The 24,787-nt window shown below is 53.8% G+C and overlaps 10 protein-coding genes across 10 annotated transcripts; 6 read left to right on the top strand and 4 right to left on the bottom strand.

Annotated features, from left to right (window-relative positions):
• Nucleotides 1-97: 97 nt before the first annotated feature.
• On the bottom strand, nucleotides 98-1,936 carry AYO21_10783 (hypothetical protein; the record flags this gene model as incomplete). The annotated part of the gene is made up of 1 exon (XM_022660691.1): nucleotides 98-1,936. The coding sequence occupies one exon, from the start codon at nucleotides 1,934-1,936 to the stop codon at nucleotides 98-100; it is 1,839 nt and encodes a 612-aa protein (XP_022507003.1).
• A 3,549-nt stretch (nucleotides 1,937-5,485) lies between these two features.
• On the bottom strand, nucleotides 5,486-7,377 carry AYO21_10782 (hypothetical protein; the record flags this gene model as incomplete). Its single annotated transcript, XM_022660690.1, has 3 exons — nucleotides 5,486-6,408; nucleotides 6,461-6,759; nucleotides 6,812-7,377. The coding sequence occupies 3 exons, from the start codon at nucleotides 7,375-7,377 to the stop codon at nucleotides 5,486-5,488; spliced, it is 1,788 nt and encodes a 595-aa protein (XP_022507002.1).
• A 1,447-nt stretch (nucleotides 7,378-8,824) lies between these two features.
• AYO21_10781 (hypothetical protein) lies at nucleotides 8,825-9,877 on the bottom strand (the record flags this gene model as incomplete). Its single annotated transcript, XM_022660689.1, has 1 exon — nucleotides 8,825-9,877. One exon carries the CDS (start codon nucleotides 9,875-9,877, stop codon nucleotides 8,825-8,827), a length of 1,053 nt encoding a protein of 350 aa, XP_022507001.1.
• Nucleotides 9,878-10,164: 287 nt separating this feature from the next.
• Nucleotides 10,165-11,472, top strand: AYO21_10780 (hypothetical protein; the record flags this gene model as incomplete). Its single annotated transcript, XM_022660688.1, has 7 exons — nucleotides 10,165-10,258; nucleotides 10,316-10,330; nucleotides 10,425-10,488; nucleotides 10,573-10,724; nucleotides 10,781-10,967; nucleotides 11,125-11,252; nucleotides 11,318-11,472. The coding sequence occupies 7 exons, from the start codon at nucleotides 10,165-10,167 to the stop codon at nucleotides 11,470-11,472; spliced, it is 795 nt and encodes a 264-aa protein (XP_022507000.1).
• A 250-nt stretch (nucleotides 11,473-11,722) lies between these two features.
• AYO21_10779 (hypothetical protein) lies at nucleotides 11,723-12,246 on the bottom strand (the record flags this gene model as incomplete). Its single annotated transcript, XM_022660687.1, has 2 exons — nucleotides 11,723-11,830; nucleotides 11,950-12,246. The coding sequence occupies 2 exons, from the start codon at nucleotides 12,244-12,246 to the stop codon at nucleotides 11,723-11,725; spliced, it is 405 nt and encodes a 134-aa protein (XP_022506999.1).
• A 367-nt stretch (nucleotides 12,247-12,613) lies between these two features.
• On the top strand, nucleotides 12,614-13,827 carry AYO21_10778 (hypothetical protein; the record flags this gene model as incomplete). Its single annotated transcript, XM_022660686.1, has 3 exons — nucleotides 12,614-13,076; nucleotides 13,161-13,280; nucleotides 13,352-13,827. 3 exons carry the CDS (start codon nucleotides 12,614-12,616, stop codon nucleotides 13,825-13,827), a joined length of 1,059 nt encoding a protein of 352 aa, XP_022506998.1.
• Nucleotides 13,828-14,386: 559 nt separating this feature from the next.
• Nucleotides 14,387-16,879, top strand: AYO21_10777 (hypothetical protein; the record flags this gene model as incomplete). Its single annotated transcript, XM_022660685.1, has 9 exons — nucleotides 14,387-14,468; nucleotides 14,569-14,633; nucleotides 14,693-15,118; nucleotides 15,178-15,282; nucleotides 15,352-15,476; nucleotides 15,547-15,689; nucleotides 15,788-16,492; nucleotides 16,586-16,725; nucleotides 16,805-16,879. 9 exons carry the CDS (start codon nucleotides 14,387-14,389, stop codon nucleotides 16,877-16,879), a joined length of 1,866 nt encoding a protein of 621 aa, XP_022506997.1.
• A 934-nt stretch (nucleotides 16,880-17,813) lies between these two features.
• Nucleotides 17,814-19,541, top strand: AYO21_10776 (hypothetical protein; the record flags this gene model as incomplete). Its single annotated transcript, XM_022660684.1, has 1 exon — nucleotides 17,814-19,541. The coding sequence occupies one exon, from the start codon at nucleotides 17,814-17,816 to the stop codon at nucleotides 19,539-19,541; it is 1,728 nt and encodes a 575-aa protein (XP_022506996.1).
• A 452-nt stretch (nucleotides 19,542-19,993) lies between these two features.
• Nucleotides 19,994-22,067, top strand: AYO21_10775 (hypothetical protein; the record flags this gene model as incomplete). The annotated part of the gene is made up of 6 exons (XM_022660683.1): nucleotides 19,994-20,315; nucleotides 20,378-20,651; nucleotides 20,744-20,921; nucleotides 20,990-21,601; nucleotides 21,659-21,762; nucleotides 21,842-22,067. 6 exons carry the CDS (start codon nucleotides 19,994-19,996, stop codon nucleotides 22,065-22,067), a joined length of 1,716 nt encoding a protein of 571 aa, XP_022506995.1.
• An 841-nt stretch (nucleotides 22,068-22,908) lies between these two features.
• On the top strand, nucleotides 22,909-24,762 carry AYO21_10774 (hypothetical protein; the record flags this gene model as incomplete). Its single annotated transcript, XM_022660682.1, has 1 exon — nucleotides 22,909-24,762. The coding sequence occupies one exon, from the start codon at nucleotides 22,909-22,911 to the stop codon at nucleotides 24,760-24,762; it is 1,854 nt and encodes a 617-aa protein (XP_022506994.1).
• Nucleotides 24,763-24,787: the final 25 nt, after the last annotated feature.

The following is a 24,787-nucleotide window of genomic DNA, read 5'->3' as shown; positions in this document are numbered from 1 at the left end:
GCAACGTTAGCCCCCCCTTTTTTTTCTAAAAAAAAAACTGATTGCAACACTGGCACCTTGTTTTCCCCCTCCTTCGAGAGGTTGATTAGTTTTGCTGTTATAGAAGAAGGAGTCGCGTCCCCAGCTGATTCATGGCGGCTACCCAATCACAAGACTCCTCCCCGCCTTCCAGGTGCTGCCGCCTCTGCGCCGCCCGAATCCTCCAACACTCCTCGATGATCTCGAGCGTCCAGATCGACAGCACCAGCGGGTGTTTGCCCTGTTCGTTCGGCGGCACCAGGGCCCGGAACCGGGAATACTCGGACTCGAGCGCCAGACAGCCCGCGACGCAGTAGGGCCACGAGGGGAAATTGTGCGACGAGTGCTCGCGCATGTACTCGAGTGCGTCGAGCGTGCGGAGCACCCCCTGGCGGATCTCGGGGATGTTGGGGTGGAAGCCCGACACGACGACGTGCAGGAACAACAGCGCCGCATTGACGTAGATGTTTGTGACCATGCGTTTTTCTTCGTCCACGCAGGACGAGAATCTCGCAGGCGCCGGGGATTGTGGACTGGTGGTCGCGGCGAACTTGGCGACGCCCTCGTGAAGTAGACTCTCGATCGGCTCGGCGCGGCGGGTCAGTTCTCGCAGACTGAGTGTCCCACTGCGAGATTTTCTCAGTCTCCAGTCCTTGAGGATGGCGATGTCGAGGAGCGTGAGCATGACCGTGTCGTCGCATCCGCGTCGGTCCCACAACCTCGTCGGGTTTTGATCGCACAACGCGCGCACCCTCCGGATCGACCGGGCAGATTGCGGCGTGAGACCCAGGGTCGCGACAGCGGTGATGAAGCAGGAGATGTAGAAGTCGAGGAAAAAGTCAAAGGCCAGCTTCTCGCCTTCGGACAGGAGCTCGGTCGGGATGTTACATTGCGACGGCGACGGGTATTCGTGGCTTTGGGAGATGTCGGAAGCGGGGGATGTTTCAGACATGAGCGACGGCGACGAGTCAAGCGAGGATAACAGCGCGCTGGCTGCGTCCAGGTGCATGACCCAGTCGTTCATGAGGCCTTTTCGTGGAATCCAAAGCTGAAAAGTGGTCAATTTGGTGCAGAGAATGTAGAGTAATGACGGTGAGTTGAAACCAACCTCGAAGAAAATCATATGTATGATACAAGCCAGCGCCTCGACGCCTGCCGCCACCTGACTGGCCCCCGTCTTCTTGGACACCTGGTCGAGATGGTCGCGCAGGTCTGCCACGCTCCGCAAATGCTGCATTTCCAGTTCATGGTACGGTTGCGGGATGTCGCTCAAGGGTCCCAGCACGAACTGGGCCTTGTCGCACGCACTCAGGCAGACGGCAGCGTTGCACAGTGGCTTGTTCCGCAGGAAGAGGTTGAGAAGCCAGCCTCGGCCGGTGTCTCCCGCGTAGTACTGGAAGTAAGGGGACAGTCGGGGGAATATGTGGTCGAGGTAGTACATGACTAGGTTGATCTCTTGGACGTCGAATGGGAGAGAAGAGGTACTCAGGGACGTGTTTGGTGAGGTAGGGACGGAGTAATTGCGGTCCGCGACCACCAGCGGGTCGAACGAGTTTGGGCTCGGCGGTTCAGTTCTTGCGAGGCGTGCAACAAGGTATGCGCCGAGCGTGTCCTGACTTGTGCCCCAAATCGAGCTTTGGTGACGCTGAGCAAGATCGATGCCATGGTCCGACGGCGTAAGTTTATCCTGCGGCCAAACCGATGACGGCGACGAGGTTGAGGTTCCTCCTAGCGGACGCAAAGGCGAGGAGGGCGAGGTCGAGATGGACTTGGACGTGCTCGGGGCAAGTTCGCGCCTCGCGAGGCGAGATTTGGCGGCGGCGCCAGAGCCTCCTCGAGAGCGTCTTCTTCGGTAACTCTCCTTTGTCTGACGTCTGATGTTTTCCATGACGGCCTTCTCGGTGTCGCCACCGTCCATCCATTGTGGTTTCTCGCCATACCCGTAGCAGGTTATGGCACGCAATGTACAAGAAGAACAGCAGGGGCGGCTGTCGTCACACCGTTTCTTGCGCGCTCTACAAGTCCAACAGCCTGTCGTCTTTCTCGGCATCTTTTGGCATGGCGAGATGGGCGAGGCTTTTATCTTTTTGTGGGTTGTTTATTGCTGGTGTGTCAACTGAGAACCGAGGTTCCTGGACTAATATTGGAGGGGTGACCAGCTGCAAGTTAGTATTGTTATACCCCAACCTTCGTAAGATGAGACAATTCTGACCACAGAGATGAGCCAGATGCCAATGTCTTGACCGAGGTGAGTGGTTTTGATCTGAGGATCATATCGGATCGTTATCAGCCTCGAACTTGATGCGAGTACGAGGCACTGATACACAGTCGTTGACAGCATCTGATTGGCTGTAGCTGGCTGTGAGACCCACCCATATCATACGTGCCTCTGATTGGCTCAAGCACCGGAGGAGAACATATCCAGACAATAGAAGCTGTGTGACTAATACGATTTGCTGAACTTACACGAGAGTAGGAGTTGTGCTTGACATACTTTGACTACTCGTACTTGCATGTTTTCTGGAATCATTCCCAACCCACTCTGGTCTGCCATCGGCCTCGATGTCGCCGGAGCTTGTACTCTGGAACAAGAACACGGTAGAGGCACCGAGAACGCGATGAAGAAATCCCCAATAGTACATACGAGCAGGTAGGTAGTACTTAAGGTCAGAGACCAAGGCAACAAAGCGCGACAAGGATCACGGACTTGACATCCGTTCCCAAGCCTTGTTTCATGCATGCATGCACGGTATTTATATATCGCGCATCAGTTCGGTATATATGTCAGGCTCGGCTTCCGAAGAGCGAGTGCCTGACCAATTACTAGTTTCACATACCTGTACTTGTAGATGAGAAACGCCCATAAAACGTCAAAGGGGATCTACAAAGTATGAGTGCCATTCTGATTTGACCCCCCTTCCCGGCTGGCTCGGGGCCTGTTCGTGCTTGTGATTTCGTTTCGCGTGGAGTTTTTGTTCCCGACGTGCCGAGCGAGATTGGATCCTCTTGATCCCTCCTCGGCAAGAAGAAAAAAAAGTTCTGAGCAATCAATCAATCAATCAAGAACTTCGATCAAATTCGATCACTTCGATCCCCCATGAAAGCACAGGTCCATTTCATCCGCGACTTTGCATTGCTCGTAATGAAATGACTGGATCCCGGACCGCGGAAGGGCGTCGGGTCCGGGCTCCAACTGTGCATCTGAACAAAACATTTCCAGGTCTTCCGTACCAGGCACGAGTTGACCACCACCAACCAGAGAGCAGAGCTGGGGCACACACGTCGATGGACTATACCACTTGTAGAGGTGCTATTTGTATGTTTACCTAAGCCGTCATACCCTACCACCACTGATTTACAAGCTGACGACCATGACGATCAACGAGGACCGTCTCGATGCCGTGAGTGGTGCCAGCACGAGCAAACTCTCCCAGACACACTTGTACATCCGAGATACTCATCTAAGCATGTATGTGTGTGCCACGGGTGCCTGGGGTATGTACCCAACCATCGTACCCGTCGTCCGTCAACATTACTCGTATTTAGGACGCCGAGGCCGACCTCTGTCTCGCACGAGAATATCCACTCATTCCCCCACCAACCCACCCGTTTGATCTCTCGCACTGCACTCCATACGGGGGGAGTGTGTGCTGGAACGAGTAATGCAAAGCTCCGTGGTCCCTCATAAATTGTGTTGTGGATAAAACCAACGGTTGGTAGGCTAGGTAAGCTATGAACCCCGAACGAGAGAATTAAAAAAAAAAAAGGGGGAGGGGGGAGGGTCTATATGGGTCCATGGAAGGAGGAATTTTGATCGCGTTTCATTTATTTTCAGTCATCATCATCATCATCATTTTCAGCGTTATTCTGCAATTTATAAAGGGCTTCTTTCCTCGATTGATCCCTCTCTCTATACCCTCCACAAGAGTGTGATCAATACAGTATAACTCATTGGTTTCTCTCCCACCACTCACTCATTAAACCTCTACCTCTTCCATTCACTGTCTCTCTACCCCTCTCAATCACTCCAACTTCTTATTCATTCCTTCAAAAGACCTCGGAGCCAATCCAAGAAAACAAGATGTTCATCTGCGTCTCCATCTGGTACTCGGGCGTCGTGTCCATCTTCCTGAGCATCTACGGCATATACCTCCGCCACGTGTACGTGCCTGGTCTGCACAAGAAATGAAATCCCACTCGAGATTGGCCATGTCAAAAAAAAAAAAAAAGACTCAGCTCTCCGAGGAGGAAATGAATTTAAAGATTGTCAGGAATGGGAAAGGATGATCCGTCTTTATGTGAGTGGCCATTGAGCCCAAGCTATGGTATGGATGGTAAGTTATAGCAATGTGAAACCCCCGACAAGATCTACCTGAGAAGTAAAGCTAAAGCTAAAACCAAGGAAGGAAGGAAGGAAGGAAACCCAAGGATCATATATCGACGATGAAGACTGAAATGGTCGCATTACGTACGCATTCGAAGTAATTGGCATCTCGACCACCAAATCATCCAAGTCAATCCGACGATGACGTCGCTGATTTACGACACGACGCGACAAGGAAACAGTGTCCAACCACATCAATCGAATGCAAGTGCACGGTTTCAGGGATGGCTGGCTGGCTAATAGGCGAGGATTGACCGCGCCGAGATTGGGATCGAGGACCGAGAGTGATGTCGGGCGGAGTCAGTCAGAGTCAAAGATCACGGAGATGGAGGCGGAGATGGAGAGGGACACGGTCAGGGACGATACCGTTCGCCGTTTTAGGACGCCAGCGCGGGTGGATGTTGTTCGAGGAGACAAGAAGTCTGCGGACGAATCTACATGGATGTCATCACCTGCCCGCTCGACAGGAACATTGACCACGAGTGGTTAAGGCAACAGAACACAACCTGAACTGCCGTCTCGATTTCCTCCGCCCCTCACACCAGCATCCTTGGGTCGAGCATGAAAGGAATTAGCCACGGTGACAGAGGTGATGGCGAGCATGCCTCTAAGAAGTATACTCGCTGTGAACAAGCAAGGCAATATATGCTCGATTTTTGAGAAGTGGAAAGATCTCAGCATGGTGGTCAACTTTTCCAGATTCAAGAGCAAGGACGTCTTCCTGTCCCGACAAATCTGTATGTCTAGTCTATCCAGTCGTGAAATAGTGGGATTCACGACACCCCATATCGTGAGCATCAACCACCATAGGACCATATCCAAGACCTTGCAGTGGTCAATTGCTCGCTTTTCCAATGCAACTCAAACATTGGACATAGATGCACAACATGCAAATCGCCAGCATGATATCGCCGCCAACTCCCGGCAAAAATGCTCAACAAAAAACTCAAGCGTAGGGCTTCATCAGTGGTCCCTATGCGGCTATACCTCCAGGCTGCATGCCCCTGACACTCTTCCACTCGACAAATACAGCCCCGATGAGCTGCAGACAAGTCATCGCCACGGCAATATACCATGTCTGCGTCAACGAGGTATTGTACGCCGTCTGTACCCCAGCCAAGGCGCTTTTGGGATCTGTTCCTTGAGACTCGTCGCTCCGACGTGCAAGATAATGGCCGGATCGATCCCTGGAGCCAGTTTAGGGATTTCTGACATGAGTCGGTTGTTAAAGATGTTTTGGGCAACCGAGACAAACAAGGCGCCGCCAAATGTTTGCATAAACATGACCATCGCAGTCCCAGTTGGCACATCCTTCAAAGGGAGAACGGTCTGGACGGTGATGAGAGCTTGTTGCATGCCAAGGCCAACCCCAAAACCGTATATGACTTGATATCCAATCCACTTCTCATGGCCGGTAGTGGTCTCAAAAGTCGTCAAAAGACCTGACCCAATAGCAGAGAGAACCACACATCCAAAATAGAACGGAGCGTAGTACCCGATCGCTGTCGTGCCCACCCCGGTGGCGATGTTTGCCAGGACAAGGGCCAGGACCATGGGCAAGCACATAATCCCCGATTTGAACGCAGATGCACCTTTGATGGCTTGGAACCAGATCGGGACCCAGTAGATCAGAACGAAGAATGAGGCACCCAGGGTAAATGAGAACCAACATGCAGATGCCACGCTTCGTTGCGAGATGATATTGAAAGGAATGGTGCCATATTCCTTCATAAAGTACTGGTGGATGACGAAGACGATGGTAAGTACGCCGAACAATGCGAGACACAGAATGATCCGCCAGTTTGACCAAGCATAGGTAGAGCCACCCCATTGCAAGGCAAGCAGGCAGACCACAATGGCGATAATGAAGAGCGCAGTGCCGCCCAGGTCAAGCTGGTGCGCACGTTCTCGAAGTGGTACTTTCTGCTCAGCCTTACGAACCGGAGAGTGGAAGTAGATGAAAATCACCACGAGCGTAACGCCACCAAGAGGGAGGTTGATGTAAACTAAACAATCGATCAGCCGGGACAGGATAGACATCCGTTAAAGGTCACTTACAGCACCAACGCCAACCTGGCCCATCTGTAAAGGCACCACCCAGCAACGGACCGGCAATAGAGGCAATCCCATACATTGCTCCAATGATACCAGTGTAGATGGGTCGTTTCTTTAGCGGGACAGTGTATGCGATAATCACCAACGCACCACTGAAAATGCCAGCCGAACCGACACCGGCTATCGCACGACCGACGATCAGTGCATCGGAGGTCGGAGCGCCACCACAAACGGCCGACCCAACCTCGAAAATGACAATGGAGACCAGATATACTGTCTTGATAGAGTAAAAGGTGTACAGCCTGTGACATAAACTTAGCCATGGCCGCCGGCGTGATCTGCATGGGCACTTACTTTCCAAAGAACAACTGCAAAGCGCAAGTGGTGAGCAGATAACTCGATCCATACCAACCGACATCGCCCAAGGACTTGAAGTGATCTGTAATTTTGGGGATGGCCGTTGCAATAATGGTGTTATCCAACGCGACCAAGAACACCGACAGACAAAGTGCCAGGCAGATCAGTGCCAGTTTCACTCCGCCTGGATAGACTACTTCATCATCGTCGCCTGGGCCCGCGGGACCAACCACACTCACGGAACTGGTGCTCTTTGTATCACTCTCAACCTGAACATCCTCTTGGGTCTTCCCCTCTTTTTCTGACGGTAGGTACGCTGTTCCTTGCGAAGAGTCGGCATTGTCGTTCGCAACTGGGGAAGCATCCTGTATCTTCTGGTTGGCCTCGGGCCCTTTCTCATCCACCATGGTTGTCTCTAAATCTCTACTCTTCTCCAATGAATCTGCCTCCGATACACTCAGGCTGGGTACGACAGCGGCATCTTCGGATTCGACATTGGCTCGTTGGGCTGGCTCGACGGGGCTTGAAGCTGAGCTCGTTGTCTTTTTGCCGAACAGACCCATTGCGAAGATGCACCACGACGAAGCACAGCGCAGTCTCCGAAAGATCTCTGATGCTGGAAGGATCTGCGACTCGTAGTAGGGTTTGTGTGGGTCGCTCGAGGCTGTACAATCCTCGGACTGAGTTAGGATGGAGGCGTTCGGGATGGATTTGTGTACTCGTATTGCCGCAGAAAGGGCTTACTGTATTTCAGCTCTGGACTCCGCTGGGCTAGCAAACTCCGATACCAAGGGGAATTTGGAGGAGAATAGAGGTCTGGCAGAATGTCCGCGTGTGATAATGGCTGAAGACGTTAAGAAATGTTTGGTACGCGTGAACTGAGCAAGAAGTGAAATGAAGTATGTGAATGTATTAATCAAGACCTAGTAGCACTCAAAGCAGGAACAAGGCCCGCGAAAGAAGAAGGAAATTGCCCTGAACCAACAAAGGGCAGGGAGAAACTCTATAGAGAAAGACATCTATGGCGGATTTTTCGAAAGATATAATAAACAATCGTTTCATGGGATCGGATACGGGGGTGGGTTAGCGGGTGGGATGAGGATAAATTTGCGATGGACATTTCCCAGGGCGTTTGGTAGAATAGATGATGCCTAGATTGGGGAGGAGCGGAGCCCAAAAACAATGCCCAGGCCAAGCGAGATCTGGGCGACCAGTGGACATCGCTAGGTGCCGCTCATCGCCCGTAACCTTAGCTAACTCACCAACTGGCAACGGACTCGGTGGGCACGCTACGGGCCTCTAGGCACCTCTGTCTACCAATGGCGGTGTCGTTCTAGGGGCTGACACTCGGTGAAGTTTTATTCCACAACCCGAACAGCCAATGACTTGGCATCGACTAAATAAATCCCATTTCCAGTTTTGCATCTCCATCTTCACCATTGCTATGCTTTGTTCAATGACACGATCGCCCTATCAAATCACCAAAACCTGCATTTCTCTTCAGAAGAATCATACTCCTTTCCAGGACATGGCCTATAACCTGTAGGTAACGCTAATTACAGGGGTAATCTCTGGCTTTTTTCTCCTTTCTATCTTCGCTGTGGAAGTGACTCGGTTCCGGGATGTTCTGATACCGAGTGGAGACTTATCAAACTCACGTGCTGGGCATGGCATGCATCTACTCGTATCCCTCGCCCCTGGTGCCCCTGAAGGAAAGGGTTCGTTGAGCCCGCCAGACAAGGACGAAACATGTCTCAGAGAACTTCATTACAGGCTCAACAATCGATAACATGAGGATATCAGCGGCCCAAGGTCAGCTAGGAGCCCTCGTCCATTCCATCAACTGCTCCCTGTACATGAACACCATGGTTGAAGCCAGTCGGGGCAGGGCATCTCGCGCCCAATCGATACCACTATGGCGCTTTATAACCCTCTATCGCTAGTACTGGAGCTTGAACGCTAACGTCTATGCTGTCTCCTCATGGCCTATATACCTAACGGTGATGTAGGTTACTCGACTTGGAAATCATTGAGAAATGCCCAGTGAAGTTGCCGTTTCCAATCTTTACTTTTCCAGTCATCGATCGTCTTGGGATATAGATCGATAATCTCGGCCGCGTCCGAGTCGTGGGCCGTGAGAACCAGCACGTCGTCACTGGCGTCAAACTCCTCCAGCTTCCGTTGGCTTCGCATCGCCTCGCGGACCGTGTCAGAGTTACGTGGATTGATGAGTTCATAAAAGGGCTCCGTCGGAGAATTCTTGGGATGCAGCTTCAAGAACAGCGAACCAGGGCAGGACGTTCGATGAACTCGTGCTGTACGTTGGCCAGTCGCAGGTAGATCGATCGAGTCAGGCAACGGATCGTATGGGTTCGGTCGAAACTCTCCACCGTGATGACAACAATCAGCAGCCATGAGGACGAAGCTGTCAGGTGTGGTCCGAGCCAAACCCATGATATGAGCAACGGTATGCCCAGGGCAATCGAGAAGGTAGAAGGATCCATCTCCAAAATAGTCCAAGGCGTCATATTGGCCCAATTTCAGACCCTCCTTCTTGAAATTCACCTCGACCAGTTCACGGCCGGCATAGTCGCTCTCCTTTATCCACGATTCCTCGTTAGCTGGGTAACCGGGCAGGAATTCGTCCTTGAAACCGGGCCCCACGACAAGATTGGTCGAGGACGCAAACGTTGACGGATCTCCTATGTGATCGAAATGATGATGTGACCAGATGATCTCGGAGATCTCGGACACCTTGTCCCCTAGGATGTCCGCCACATTCTGTTCCGATACAATGGTCATCGCCTTGGTGAACGCGTATGTTCTGGGCGAGAGATTCTCGGGGTCCTTTCGGATTCCTAGGTCAAAAAGAATCTTTTTCCCCGTTCCCTTGTGGTCGATGAGGAAGGAATAGCAAGGGCAGTTGAACTCGTCATGGCCCTGAATATGCGGCTGGACGACGATATTTGTTTTTGCAATGATTCGTGAAGTTGTCTCAATCACCGAGACAGAAACGGTGGACAGCGAATGAGGAATATTCAGAGCGGGTGAATTGGTCGCCATGATGGAGCAAACAGAAATGCAGAAGCACCTGAAAACAGCTGTCCTTGATCTTGGAGCTCCTGTTTTCACTCGTTCGTCCCTTTTCAACCTCTCTTCAAAGGTCGGACCGATCCCTCGGTCATAATCAACCTTGTGCCCAGCTCGTTCGGCGCCGATGGCTCCTCGGACAAAGATCTTCAATATCACTCTAGACGTCGGCCTCACCTTGCTCGTTCAAAAGGACCCTTCACTTAAAACTCCCTTCTTCTCGTCAGCCTAGATCGGTACCAAAGGAAGAACAGCACACCATGGCTTACGCTGCGTATCAAAAGGGTGTTGTCGATTACAAGAATGTTGCTCCGCCGACAAACCTCGAGGGCAAGGGTGTCGTCATTACTGGTGGTTCGTCTGATATAATACATTACCAACGAATAGTCATCAACTAATAAATCGTGGCAGGTGCAAAGGGGATGGGTGAGGAGGGAGTTCGGGCTTTTGTCGCAGCAGGGCAAGCATTATTCTTACTGGTCCATCCCCATATATTCTACGCTAACGAGTTTCTTAAGAGCCCACGTCACCTTTGGAGACCTGGATGAAGAGAGCGGAACGAAACTGGAGGCAGAACTGGCCCCGTACGTTCGTGATGTTGGTGTCGAACTCAGCATCAGTCTTTCCTGTCTTTGCCGAGACATCGATCTAGCTAACCGTCGGATCAGGAACGCCAAATTCATTCGCTGCGATGTCACGTCCTGGGAGGACCAGCTGGCCATGTTCAAGCTCGCTCTGAGTTCCTCTCCCAGGAAGAGCATCGACGTTGTCGTCGCCAATGCCGGCATCAGTGGGCCGGATGATGCCTTCACCATCGAAGGTGCGAGCATGGGCTGGAGCGTGATGCCCATGACGGCGAAAATGATTCTGATATAGTGACAGACACGGACGAGCCGGTCAAGCCCCAGCTAAAGATTGTCAACATTGACCTCCTCGGAGTCATGTACACGATGAAGTTGGCCCGCCACTACTTCGTGAAGCATCCCCTTGACGCAAGTCACGATCGCTGTCTCATCGTGAACGCAAGCCTCGTGGGATTCCTCGATGTCCCTGGCATTCCCCAGTACATGGCATCGAAATGGGGGTGTCGGGGTTTGATGAGATGCATTCGAAGGACCACCGTTGTCGATGGGGTTCGCATGAACCTCACTGGGCCATGGCAAGTCGCTCCTTGATAGCTGAGCGAGACCGATCTCCGATTCTGACTCTTTTCATCGCAGGTATGTGGCCACCACGATCCTCAGCCCCACGGTACAAGAGTACTGCAAAAGCAAAGGGATCGTTTTTGCCGAAGCCAAGGACGCAGCTGGCGCATGGATCAAAATCGCCTCTGATCCATCGATAAATGGTGAGCATCATTTTGTCAGCATTGTCAGTTCAAGCCGTGCAGGACTAAAAAAAACCTCATGACAGGGCGATCGTTCGGTATTGTTCCTCGGGATGCCGCGCCCCAGGGATATATGGACCTTGGAAAGGATGACTACGCAGACGGGGATTATTTGGATGAGCTGCAGGATATCTTGCTACGCACGTCTCACCGATTGGCTGTCAAGGCCGAGTCTCAATGAAACACAGAGGACGAGACTCCGTCGGCTGGCCGATGGGCCATGTGGATTGGTAGTGTCTGTGTAAAGTAGTTCGGGTAGAGCGAATGAACGACGAGAAGCAGGCCATGGAGAGATTCGATACATTCTAGAGCACGATGTATTGTGCCCCCATCAGTCTTCTCCAAGACTCTTTCGATGGCAAAGATGAAGTCCACAGCGACGCACGCTCGGTAATACAACATGACTGCGCAAACACATACCCGGATGTGATTTACACCCATCTATCTCCATATCTCATGTACAGCTTCCCGTCGTCCTCGAAGCCGAAGCCTTCCAGCAAAGGTCGCCCTTTCGGGTCTGCCCACTTTCCATGGTAAATCTGTACAAGCAGCAGGGTTATTTGGTTAGCATGTGTATATGTATATGTGAAAATACTGGCCCGCCCACGGGCCACCAGCAAACCTGAAAAGAAACATGGCAAAAAGTGGATGACAATACCTCTCCCTTTTTAACCAGGTCTAGAAGGAAGGGCGTGACTGCCAAATTGCCATCCGGTCCATAATATTCGATGGTCCACGCTCCCTCGAAGCCGGATTTTCCGCTCGATGATTCCTCGGTCGTCGTTGTCGTCGTCTTTCGTCGAACGGCGCGACCGGTTCCTGTCTGGCCGGTGGCGAGGGTGCGCGTTGAGATCCATTTGGCGTCTATTATGGTGTCGCCCGCGTCAGCTGTGCGTAGGGTATAGCGGACCACGCCGTCGAGTTTCAGCTCGATTAAATCTCCGTTGGATGCCATGACCGAGTGTGAACATAAGACTGAGTCCTTTGTGGTGTCAAGCAGGACAGATACATCGACAGCACCGTCCCAGATATAGATGGAGGAGGGAGATGGATGATATCATCGCGAGCAGCCGAGCTGGGGTCGCAGTCTACAAAATCTCGGCCTAGGGAGTCCGACTGGGATGGGAAACGAGAACGACGCTTCGGTTCAGGCCAGGCGGGCAATACCGAGACCGCTTCGAATCTTGATTGAGCGAACCCCTCCTCAGTCCAGGACAGTCGCTCGAGTTTTATTTATTGAGAAGTAGGAGCTGGGAAAACCGTCTGTCTTCCACCAAATTGCCCAGACTGTGCATGTAATCTTTATTCTTTCCTATACAACCATGGCGAACCTCGTCCTCCTCCTCCTGAAACATCCGCTGAGGACATTACTCTTCATACACACATTCTTCTCCCAGATCTCGCTCGTCCTTCTACGGCGTTTGCTCCTACCACACTTCCCGGTCTTCCAGTCCCTACGACTCCAGATCCAGCGAGCATACCTCGGTGCGGCTGCTCTGACTTTTCCCGACTTGACGCACCGACTCCCCGTGGGGGATCTGTCTCGGCGACGAGCGCGCCAGGTGGACGAGAAGGTGCCCGCGTACCTCATCCCGGGGACACGAGGGCTTTCCGACTTTGCGCAACCGAAAGACGACGGGAAGAAGCAGAGATGCGTCGTCTTGTTCGCTCATGGGGGAGGCTACGCCCGTGGTGAGGCCAGGATGTATGTCAACTATCTGGAACGGTGGGTTGCGGAGTCGGCGCGAAGGGATCTCGATCTGGCGTTCTACAGCGTCGAATACCGTGAGTTTGAGTCCAATCTGGGAGTGCTAGGCTTTTTTACGAGAGAAAAGAGAGAGAAAGAGAGAACTAAAGCGAGTTCGGTAGCCCTCACAACCAAAGCGAGCCACCCAGCACAGAGGAATGCTTTCATCCAAGCATACCAGTACTTGCTTGACAATGGCGTCGCGGCCCAGAATATCGTATTCATGGGGGATTCTGCTGGAGGTGAGCAGGCCCTAATGCTCTCCATGTCCCTTTTACACCATCTCCCGCACTGACATCCCTCGGCTATCTAGGTGGACTCTGTATCCTCGCGGGCTTCGAAGTCAAGCGGCTCAATCTGCCACAACCAGCGGCAACGGTGTTGATCTCCCCCTGGATCGACATGGCCCTCAAGGCCTACGTAGGAGGGAACCCGGCCGTGGAGAGCGACTACTTTGTCATGGCCAACAAGGCGGTGCCTGCACTGGTGCAGATGTTTATCGGGGACTGGCCACCCGAATCTCCAGAGGTCAATCCTCTGTATCGCCAGCCCGAAGAGCTCAGCGGGTTAAGCCCGCAGCTCATTTTCACCGGCGGCGCCGAGTTCGCGAGATATGACTCGGAGCAATGGGCGCAGATGTGCCACTCGGCCGGCGTGGAATCCAAGCTGGTCATCGAATGGGGCCAACTCCATATCTATGCCATGGGTTCCAAATGGACGGATCCTGCGGTGCGAAGAAAGACTGATGGCCTCATCATCGAATGGCTGAAGAATCATGTTGCACCGTGAGACCAGCCACATTCCACGAGTATATGTATCTATCGTAATGAGTTGTCTTGTCTGGATGCTTTACCGAATAGAGACAGATTTCTCCAACATTCTGCTTGGAAACTTCCTGTAGAAATGTCGGGCCGAAATGATACTCCAAGGCGCCGCCTTCTTTCCACCCTAGCCGCCAGGCTCGGGTAAGGTTCCACAGAGAGTACAAGTAGTGACTAGTAGTGGCCTAGTAGCCCTAATAGCCTGCATCGGCGAAGAAAAGCCGAGAGCCCCTAGCCACGTACCTGTACCTCCTCACCTCATGAATGGGGAAAGATTGGAGTTACACGGCCACCATTGCCGAGGTGTACGGAACTTGGGCGAGGCGAAGCGTGGAATAAAATTATGGGACGACATAGACGTCAACGAGTTTGATGACAGCTTGGATTGTAAGAGAGAAGACATACATCTGTCGTTGCTGATCTCTCTAGTGTTTGATTCTCGTTCGCGAAAAACAGTTCCGCTTCCTGGGACCGATCGATGCAGTGAGAATAGACAGGTATATATTGAGGAGACCAACGGACACAATATGGCGACCAATTTAACAGGGAAAGGATCACGGCCGGTCCTGGTCGGAAACGTGTCTGGGTCGACGGGGGATCGACTGGATGGTGAGTGACGAGCATAATATCCTGGATTCCTCGACAACAAGATCAACAGACGCGTGGATGGAACAGACAGACAGCTAATGGTGATGCTGGGATGAATTAGGGCTGAAGTCGATGCTCAAGGGTAAGACGACGGTCGATGCCATCATTGGGGATTGGCTTTCAGAGGTATGTCCCTGTCAAACGCCCTCGAGAAATAACAATGATTGATAGCTCACGTTTCCCAGTTCAACTTGGCCTCGCGGTCACTCCAGGTTCGCGACGGCAAGAAAGGCGGCTACGAGCCTGGGTTCCTGTATTCCCTACGCGACGCTCTGGACGAATACATCAACTACAGAAACCCGAACCTCCGCATCGCCGTCAACGCCGGCGGTCTCAATCCCAAAGTGCTCGCGCAAGAGGTCCAAAAACTCCTGGTGTCACGGGGTTGCTCGAAAAAAGTCGCGTACGTGACCGGCGACAACTTGCTGCCCGAGATCGATAAGCTCGATGTACAGCCCCTGACGAGGGCGACTGGGGGCTTTCGAAGTTGGAGGCAGAAGTACCCGGATGTTATCCTCGCCCTGGCGTACACGGGCTGTTGGGGGATTGTCGAGGCATTGGAGGCCGGGGCGGACATTGTCATCTGTGGACGATGCACGGACGCGAGCACGGTGAGTAGCAACGTCTCGTTCTGGTGCACGGATGTGGGACTGACTGGTTTGGCTACAAGGTCATGGGTGTCGCCGCCTGGTGGCACGGTTGGAAGCGGACCGACGTCGACAAACTCGCGGGCTCCCTGGTTGCTGGACATCTGATTGAATGCGGATGCTACGTCGTAAGTGGTTCTCTGTCTTGAATATCGCCTCAAGGATATCTACATCCAGCTAAACGATCCTTGACACAGACTGGAGGCAACTTTGGAGGGTTTAAGAGTCTCTTCCCCAACTACTATGACTTATCCTACCCGGTTGCCGCGATTGCAATAGACGGGACGAGTGTGATTCAGAAGCACTCGAATCAAAATGGCGTGTGCGTCCTTCTATCAACCTTCTTCTCCTTGAGCACAATCGTGTGGTGCGCCGACTAACGTGAAACCCAGTGTGACGGTGGACACGGTCCGGGGCCAGCTGCTATACGAGATTCAAGGACAATTCTACTACAACCCCGACGTGATTGCCGATCTGTCTGGCCTGAAAGTCGAGCAGGTTGACAAGGACAAGGTGTACGTTTCGGGGTTCAAAGGTGTGTTTTTCCCTCTACACTTGGCTTCGCTTGTCACATCTTACTGGATACTTTTCGTGCGAAACAGTGACTTGCGGGCTAACTAATCTATTCTACAGGCCTTTTGGCTCCCGAAACTCTCAAGATTGCCATCATGGCACTGGGAGGCTACCAGGCCGAAGTGTCCGTCTACGTGACCGGCCTAGACTACAAGGAAAAGGCGCAGAGCTTCGAGATCATGACCCGCAAGATACTGAACGACAACAAGTACGACGTCCTGGATTTCCAGCTCTACGGAACACCCAAGGAGAACCCAGAGAACCAGCTCGAAGCGACACTGCAGCTCCGAGTCCTCGCACAGGCTCAAGACCCACAGTATCTGAGGGCAGGGCGCTTCCTCGGTCCTCTCATGAGCAACCAGCTGTCTGGGTACCCGGGCCTCACGGCCAACGTGGATTTTAGGACAGCAGAACCGAAACAAATGTCGACGTACTTCCCGGGGCTGGTCAACCAGAGCCACGTCCAGCTGCGCGTCTTCTTCGCTTCACAAGGCGGCAATGACGGGGAAGGCATACCCGTTGCACGACCCGGAGCCTACACGCCCGTCCACCTCCTCCCACAACAGCCAGACTACCAGCCCGTGGACCCGGTGCCGTTGTCCTCCTTTGGACCAACCGTCAAGGCGCCACTAGGACTTGCCGTCTACGCCCGCAGTGGCGACAAGGGGGCCAACGTCAATGTCGGCTTCTTCATCCCCAGAGGTCTCCACGAGTCAGAAAAGTTCGAGTGGCTGAGGAATCTCCTCACGACGGAGCGGTTGCGAGGTGAGTTGTGTTCTTATGTCCTCTCTCCGTCTGGAAATTCCGACAAAGTTCGTATTGGAAAGAAACAATGTCTAACCCAATTAATGATATCAGAGCTCCTCGCACGCGAAGCAACCCCCGAGACATACATAGAGCGGTGCGAAATCCCCCACCTCCACGCCGTCCACTTTGTCATTCACGGTCTCCTTGGCGCGGGGGTGAGCACTTCGGTCAAGATGGACGCTCTGGGCAAGGTAAGAGTCCTTTTTTCGTTGTTGTCATTCTTACCTCTGAGTGTAAGATTGAGCCTCGCTTACTGATACTCTATGGTAGAATCTGGCCGAGTACCTGCGCGCACGACACGTCGACATTCCGGAAAAGTTTCTCGCCAAGGAGGCGGTTCTGTAGCCAACCCGCCTATACGTGCGATCTACGACGGGTGGGCGAGATTATCTCTGCTGTCTGGGAACTTGGTGGCGACACGGCACGACACGACACAAAGACAATCCTTTTCCCGTCTTGCTTAGAATGGAATATGTCAGGCCCGTCTCGGCATGTGCCTGCCTGGTGGTGTCAATGCATGGTTTCTATTGAGAGAGGTTGAGCAATACTCCCTCACTCGTCTACTTGGCGTCTCTCGTATTTCGTCCCAGTGTAGAAAAGCAAGAATTTCATCAAAGTAACCCGCCTCAAGAGCCATGAGCACATAATGTGTTGATTGATGGTAAAAGAGCTTAACCATCTGTAGTACTCGAAATTGCGGCACTTGAACAAGAGCGATATCGACTTGATTCAAAGGGTAGCTTTGGCGACATCTTTAAAAACTCCAACTAACCTTGGCTACTATGCTTACTTGTTATCTTAGCTTTTCAATATCAACCAATAACCAATGGGCGGTCACTGGACCAGACAGGACGGTGATACGACCCAAAGCCTACTTTTAGAACAATGGAGTGGAACACTATGCCAACTTCTGCTTCTCCTGGGTACAGAACTACCAAGCGGGCAAGATGCGAAGAAAACCCCAGCAAGTAAGTTAAGGTCACAACTGGCCGAGATGTCCGCCGAGCAGGTCTCGGCGTCACACCCAAAAGGTCTGCGTCGGCCTCGTGAATATCAGGTGGGGATTGACTTCGGTCCTGGCCCACGTCGGCAAAGGCTTTTGTTTGCTTGGTCTATCATGGACGAGGCAGATTGCTCCAGTCCTGGGTTCCTTTGTGGGCGACCCATCCTTCCTCCCCACATACCCATGCGTTGATATACATATGTTCAACACGAACGAATATTGTCTACATGGGACAGGACAGGTCGCGATAGGAAAAGAAGTAAAAAATCAACCACAATGAAGCCAGAGCGGTCGCAGCCCTATTCGGTGCCAGAGGAATGCAAGACGTTGCTGGAGACTGGGATTTTGGGGACCCGATTGCAGCATTCGTTGCCGGCAGAATGCAGGGACCTGGCCCAGCACGTCAAATTTGAAGGCTCAGCAGCGCCCAGTATTGCCATCAACTGGAGACTGGCCGAGAGTGTGGCCTCCCTGAAAGGCTTCGAGGCTGTCATGATCAACGCGTTACTGGGCAGAAAGTACCAGGAACCCCCCAAGGAGATCCGCATCAACACGGACCACGCACAGTTGTTTTTCATGTCGTCGATCGTTCTCGAGGTCGACCCGGACTTCTCTGCTCCCATATCACCGACGCCAATCCGCGATCTCACAGAGAGGTATGCGAGGTACTTTCCAAACTGCGATCTCCACCAGATGGCATCAACGTTGTATCGCCGCGCCGCCTACAACATTTATGAGACCAAGGATGGCAAGTGGTTCCACATCCACGGAAGCCTCAATCCGGATCCGTCGCTCGAGGCCGCTGGGATGCCCAGGGACATGCCGGAAATCACGACCATCGAGGACTCGTGGACCCCGTTCATCAAGGTCATGAAGGAGAAGACCGCGGAGGAATGGGATGAGATCCTCGGCGAAAAGTATCGCCAGGCCGCGACCATTTGCTTGAGCCCTGACCAGTACGCCGCCAGTCCTCAAGGCAAAGCAAACTCCACGGTTGACTTGTATCGGATCACCAAGTACACAGGATCCAGTCAAGCGGCCGCGTGGTGGCCGTCGACCAGCCTCACCAGCCCGCAACGACCGCTTGCTGGTCTCAAGGTCGTCGATCTGACCAGGGTGATCGCGGGGCCTGCGATTGGGAGAGGGCTAGCGGAACTCGGCGCCAGTGTCATGAGAGTCACGGCCTCTCACCTCCCGGACTTTTCGGGTCTACAGCCCGATCTCAACTGGGGCAAGTGGAACTGTTCGCTGGATCTGAGGCAGGAGGAGAACCGATTGAAGCTGAAGAATCTCATCTTGGAGGCGGATGTCGTGGTCAACGGCTACCGACCAGACGTCCTGACCAAACACGGCTTTGGCCAAGACCAGGTATTTGACATGGTCAAGAATCGGGATCGAGGCATCATTTACATCCGCGAGAACTGCTTCGGGTGGGACGGCCCTCTGTCTCACCGGAGCGGGTGGCAGCCGATCAGCGACGCTCACACAGGCGTGTCTATGGGCTACGGTCGCGCCATGGGCCACGACGAGGCCGTGACGCCCGTGTTCCCCAATTCCGACTACTGCACCGGCATCATCGGGACCTGTGGCGCGCTACACGCACTCATGGAGCGAGCCTCCCAGGGCGGCTCGTACCTGGTTGACACCTCCCTCAACTACTACAACCAGTGGCTCGCCCTGACGGTCGGGGAGTACCCCGCCGAAGTGTGGGAGGATCTCTGGACCAGGAACGGCCGAGCGGCGTTCCGGCACTACCACAGCATGAACTACACGATCCCGCGGTACATTGAGATGATGAAGAAGGACAAGACGGTCCTCAACCCAGGGTTTTTCGAGAAGAGGACCTCGGGCGCCTTGGACGGACTCGTCTTTCGAACGCCCAAGCCCGTCCTGCAGTTTCCGCCAGACACGGTGCGCTTGGGATTCAATGTGGGAACCAGGGGCAACGGGGTCGACCAGGCGCGGTGGCCGAAAGATCTACTGACTGAAGTGGTCAAGGAATAGCAACGTCTTATTTCTGCCGAATTTAATGGACTGAGCCCTCACCAAGGCGCCATAAATCATAAAAAAAATGTAAATGCAAGTTTCTATGAGTATTTCCGTTTCACCTTCTTGCAACTTTACGCAGAAGTATTATCAGAGGGCTTAGCACTCGACGAGCAAGGACTAGGCCTCGCTCGGAGACGAGGATCTCAATTATTGGAGTAAAAAGGAGGAATAGTAATCCATACGAACCCTGGAGCGGCGCCGAGTTGCAGAAAGCCGAGGCCAACAGGCTAAATGCGGAGCTAGGAAGGACTCATTTTAAACCATGTGACTCCAATTCACCGCACAAGTATGATGCGGTTGTGTTGGGGACTGGACTACAAAACCTCGTTGGCGACGATGAGTAGTCTGTGCACGGGACTCTGGAGCCATTGATAGCGAGAAGCGAAACGAGTCCTTGGACCGACAACATGGCGACTCGGCACGATTCGAGATACACGGTCGACATCCCGCCGGTTGACCTGGCGACCTTTATATTCTCGTCGGGAGACCGGGAACAGCGTCGTCGCCCACAATTCTTCGACGCCGACTGTCCTGCTCGTTGCTTCAGTTTGGACCAGGCCGAGATCCTCGTCAAGAGACTGTCCAAGGGCTTACAGGATCTCGGTCTCGGAAAGAATGACAAGGTCCTGCTCTACTCGGGAAACTCGCTGTATTTCCCCATCCTCTACTGGGGCACCGTCGCAGCGGGGTGCGTGTTTACGGGGTGTAGTCCCAGCGCCTCAGTGACAGGTATGGAAATGAGAGAGGAGAGGAGAGGGTTTGGAACTCCAGCTAATCGCTCAGTATCTCAGAGCTCAGCTACCAGTTAAAGGACTCGGACGCGAAACTGATCATCACGAGCGCTGCGGGCGTCCAGACGGCATTGGAAGCCGCGGCGCAAGTGGGCATCCCCAGGCACAGAGTGTTCGAATTTGCCGACCCTCTGGACAAAAGGACCCAGAGTGGACTACCGTCATGGACCGACATCTGGGCAACGGAGCAACAAAGCGCGACATGGACGTGGAAGAGGATATCTTCAGCCAAAGAAGCTCAGGAAACGACGGTTGCAATCAACTACTCCAGCGGGTATGTATGTCTTTTTTAAAGAGGACCTAAGGTGTCATGTTGGACGAGACTGCGACAACCACAGGGCTAACGTGACGGAACCAATGAACCAGCACGACTGGAACCCCCAAGGGCGTCGAAATTTCGCACCAAAATGTCATTGCAAACTCCCTCCAGGTCATATTCAAACGGAACATGGTGGCGGACACGACGCGCGCTCGCGAGCGCAAAGCCCGGATCGATCTCTCGGGCGAGCGCTGGCTTGCTCCTCTGCCCATGTTTCATGCCTATGTGAGCCGAAACTCCCCGAATGCTTCTTCTTCCATCATATTGTTCCCTTCTACTCACGCACCAGATAGGGCCAAATGTACTACTGCGTGACGGCGGCGCGAATGGGTGTCAAGGTCTTCATCATGATGCAGTACAGCATCGAGCGGTACCTGCTCTTCCTCGACATTTATCGCATCACCTTCCTCACGGGAGTTCCCACTTTGATGGTCGCCCTGTCCAAACACCCTAACGCGACGGCGTACAATTTGAAGGCCATCGAGTCGGTTGTCACGGGCTCGGCGCCGTTGAACCCGGAAATTGGCAGACTGGTCGAAAAGACCCATTTGCGGTCTGGCGTCCAGGTGAAGCAAGGCTGGGGGCTGACCGAAACGACATGCTCGGCCACGGGGTTTGCTCAGGACGACGAGGACGACGGCCGGTCCATTGGTTGGCTCAACCCCAATGTGTCGGCCAAGATCGTGCCGGTGCCAGAGCATGGCTTTGAGCAGTCAACAGAGATCCCGTATACAGTGGGTGAAATATGGATCGCCGGACCCAACGTCATGAAGGGCTACTACAAGAGGCCGCGGGAGACAATGGAAACCATCGTCTACGACGATGATGGCACCAGGTGGTTGAAGACCGGCGATGTTGGCTATATCGACAACAGGGGCTGTCTGTATATTGTCGATCGACTCAAGGTAGGTTTGAGGACGCCAACTTGCGACTGGTACAGTGACAGTAACACGGATCAAAAGGAACTCATCAAGGTCAAAGGCCTTCAAGTGGCCCCGGCGGAAATCGAGCAAGTGCTCTTGACCCACCAGGGCATTGCCGATGCAGCAGTCGTTGGTGAGAAGAGGTAAGCCATCTCAAGCCTCCCCCCTTTCACGTGTTGCGGACCTTCATTGCTGTGTACAGCCTCTTCTGACAAATTCTAGACGAGACGGCGAGTACCCCAAGGCGTTTGTGGTGAGGACACCAGGATCTACAGTGACGGCCAAGGAAGTCCAGGATTATATCGAGGCGCGCCTGTCGAAACACAAATGGTTGACAGCTGGAGTGCATTTTATCGAGGTCATTCCTCGCACTCCAAGCGGCAAGGTCATGAGACGACTGTTGCAGAAGTCCAAAACAGACACGGCCAAGAGCTCTGCAAAGCTATGAGTCTAGGATTATTAGAGGGTGGTTGGGGGGAGGGTTGGCTAAAAGAGATGACTATCAACTAGACTAGAAATAAAAGATGCGAGGCCTAAGACTTTTGCATGCTCCATCTATGGCATTATAACAGCAATAGGTGCTTCAGGTGTCATTCTCGCCTTCAGGATCTTTGGCAAGGGCACTCCGAAAGACTGAGCAGCTGTGAAAATGATCATCCTCATCAGAGAAAACCACTTGCTCGCTTTGGACAACTAATAATTCATTTCAACGACAAGTGGTAGAGGGCAAAGTCGCCGAGGCCAAAAGAAAACACTCGCCCACATCTCCAGCACTTACGCCACTAAGAAACCATTGAGATAAAATCGGCATACCGAGCAAGCGAGCGAGCATTCGCCACAGGGCCCCTGGGGTGTCATGCACTGCTTCAATGACGAGGCCGAAGCAAGTCCTACGGGACACAGAACACAGGCTATTCGGTTCCCCCATGCGGCGCACCGAGATGACCCAAGCTCGGCGTAGAACAGGGTTCAGTGGGGTGCGGTGGACGATCTCGCCTTCACTAGCTACTCATACACACATCTCCGCCGGTGTCATACGAGGCATGGCAACGCCGAACGGGGTAGAATGGGGCCAATCTGGGACTATTTGCTCGTTGGATATGGTATGATTTCTCACTCAGTGCTGGCCGACCCTTTTGCTCTCTCCTTTCAAGCCGAATTGTCGTTTCTATCCATTGTATATCACAAGCAGCAAGTCTGGGGCCCTTCTTTTGTTTCTTTTTTCTAAACGAACAGAGACTATAGTGGCAATAACCAGAAGCCGCTGTCATCTGTGTGTCTATTGGACGATGACTCCCTCCGTGGCCCAGGCACACCCAGCCACAGCCGATATACCAAACGAGAACGTGGAAAAGACCAAGACGACGTCTAGTTCTGACCATGTGCCCACGCTGACCTCTCCCGCGACGGCCGATGCAGCACCGCTCCAAAATGGCCACCTCAACGGAGACGAGACGGCGTACAAGATCCGGGAGACCCCCATGGGGACACGACGCAAGCTGAAAATCATCTTCATGGGCATGGGGTGTAGCGGGATCAACTTTGCCCATCAGCTCTCGCAGCGCATGACGGACGTCGAACTGGTCATCTACGAGAAGAACAACGACATCGGCGGCACCTGGCTGGAGAATCGGTACCCCGGGTGCGCGTGCGACATCCCCAGCGTCTGCTACCAGTACAGCTGGGCCAAGTCGCCCGACTGGGAGCGGTATTACTCTGGCTCCAAGCAGATCTACCAGTACTTCCGCAAGATCGCCGAGGACTACGACGTGCTCAAGTACGCACGGCTCAACCACAAGGTCGTGCACGCCGAGTGGCTGGCAGGTCCAGGGAAGTGGAAGGTGACAGTGATGCGCAACGAGGACCCCGCCGACGTCGTGGTCGACTACGCCGACTTCTTCATCCACGGGGGCGGCGTTCTCAACAACTGGAAATGGCCCCAGATCAAGGGCCTGCACGATTTCCAGGGTCCGCTCCTGCACACGGCGCGCTGGGACGACCAGGCCGACCTGCAAGGCAAACGGGTCCTGATCATCGGGGCCGGCAGCTCCAGCGTCCAGGTGGTGCCGACCATCATCGACAAAGTCGACCAGCTGTACGTAGTGGCGCGGTCGCCCATCTGGGTCACGGCCGGGTTCGCGCCCACGTACGCCGGGCCCAACGGCGAGAACTTTGCCTACTCCAAGGAGACGCATCAGCGGTTCCGAGACGACCCAGAGTTCTACCTGGCGTACTGTAAGGCGATCGAGTCGGAGCTGAACATCCGGTTCAAGTTCTACATCAACGGGTCGGCCGACGCCAAAGAGGCCCGCGAGTACTCGATCGGGGAGATGCAGCGGAAACTGGCCAAGAAGCCCGAGCTGATGGACAAGTTGATCCCGCAAAATTTCGGCGTCGGGTGTCGCCGGCCCACGCCGGGCAACGGGTTCCTCGAGGCGCTGACGCTGGACAAGACGACCGTGTTGACCGAGGAGATCCGCGAGGTGACGAGCCACGGCTTCGTCGACGGACAGGGCCGGGCGCACGAGGTCGACGTGGTGATTTGCGCGACGGGGTTCGACACGAGTTTCCGGCCGACGTTCCCCATCATGGTCGACGGGGCCAACGTCCAGGACGCGTTCCCCAAGGGTGGCGGCGACGTGGTCGGGTACCTGGGCCTCGCGGCGCCAGAGGTGCCCAACCACTTCATCTTCATCGGGGCGTACGGCCCGCTGGGCCACGGGTCCATCATCCCCATGGTGGAGGCCTACACCAACTACGTGATCCAAGTCCTGTCCAAGGTCCAGGTCGAGGACGTCAAGAGCGTGCGGGTCAACCGCCGCGTCGCCGAGGCCTTCACCCGCCACGCGGACCTGTACCTGCAGCGCACCGCGTGGTCGGGCCCCTGCAGCTCGTGGTTCAAGAACGGCAACCCGGCCAACAAGCCCCTGTGCTGGCCCGGCTCGCGCGTCCACTACCTCACCGTCCTGCAGACCCCGCGCTGGGAAGACTTTGACCTCGACTACCTCTCATCCAACCGCTTCAATTTCCTCGGCAACGGCTTCGACACCCGCGAATTCGACGGCCGCGATCTCACCTGGTATTATGGCCTGTTGGACGGCAAGGACAGGCAGCCCCAGTCGTTTCCGGACCCGGTTTACTGAAAGGGAGAAGAATACACGTATATAT

This window comes from Fonsecaea monophora (assembly GCF_001642475.1).
Source record: "Fonsecaea monophora strain CBS 269.37 chromosome Unknown Scaff131, whole genome shotgun sequence".
Classification (NCBI taxonomy): Eukaryota; Fungi; Ascomycota; class Eurotiomycetes; order Chaetothyriales; family Herpotrichiellaceae; genus Fonsecaea; species Fonsecaea monophora.
The sequence above is the reverse complement of the archived record's forward strand: the minus strand, read 5'-3'. Positions and strand labels throughout refer to the sequence as shown.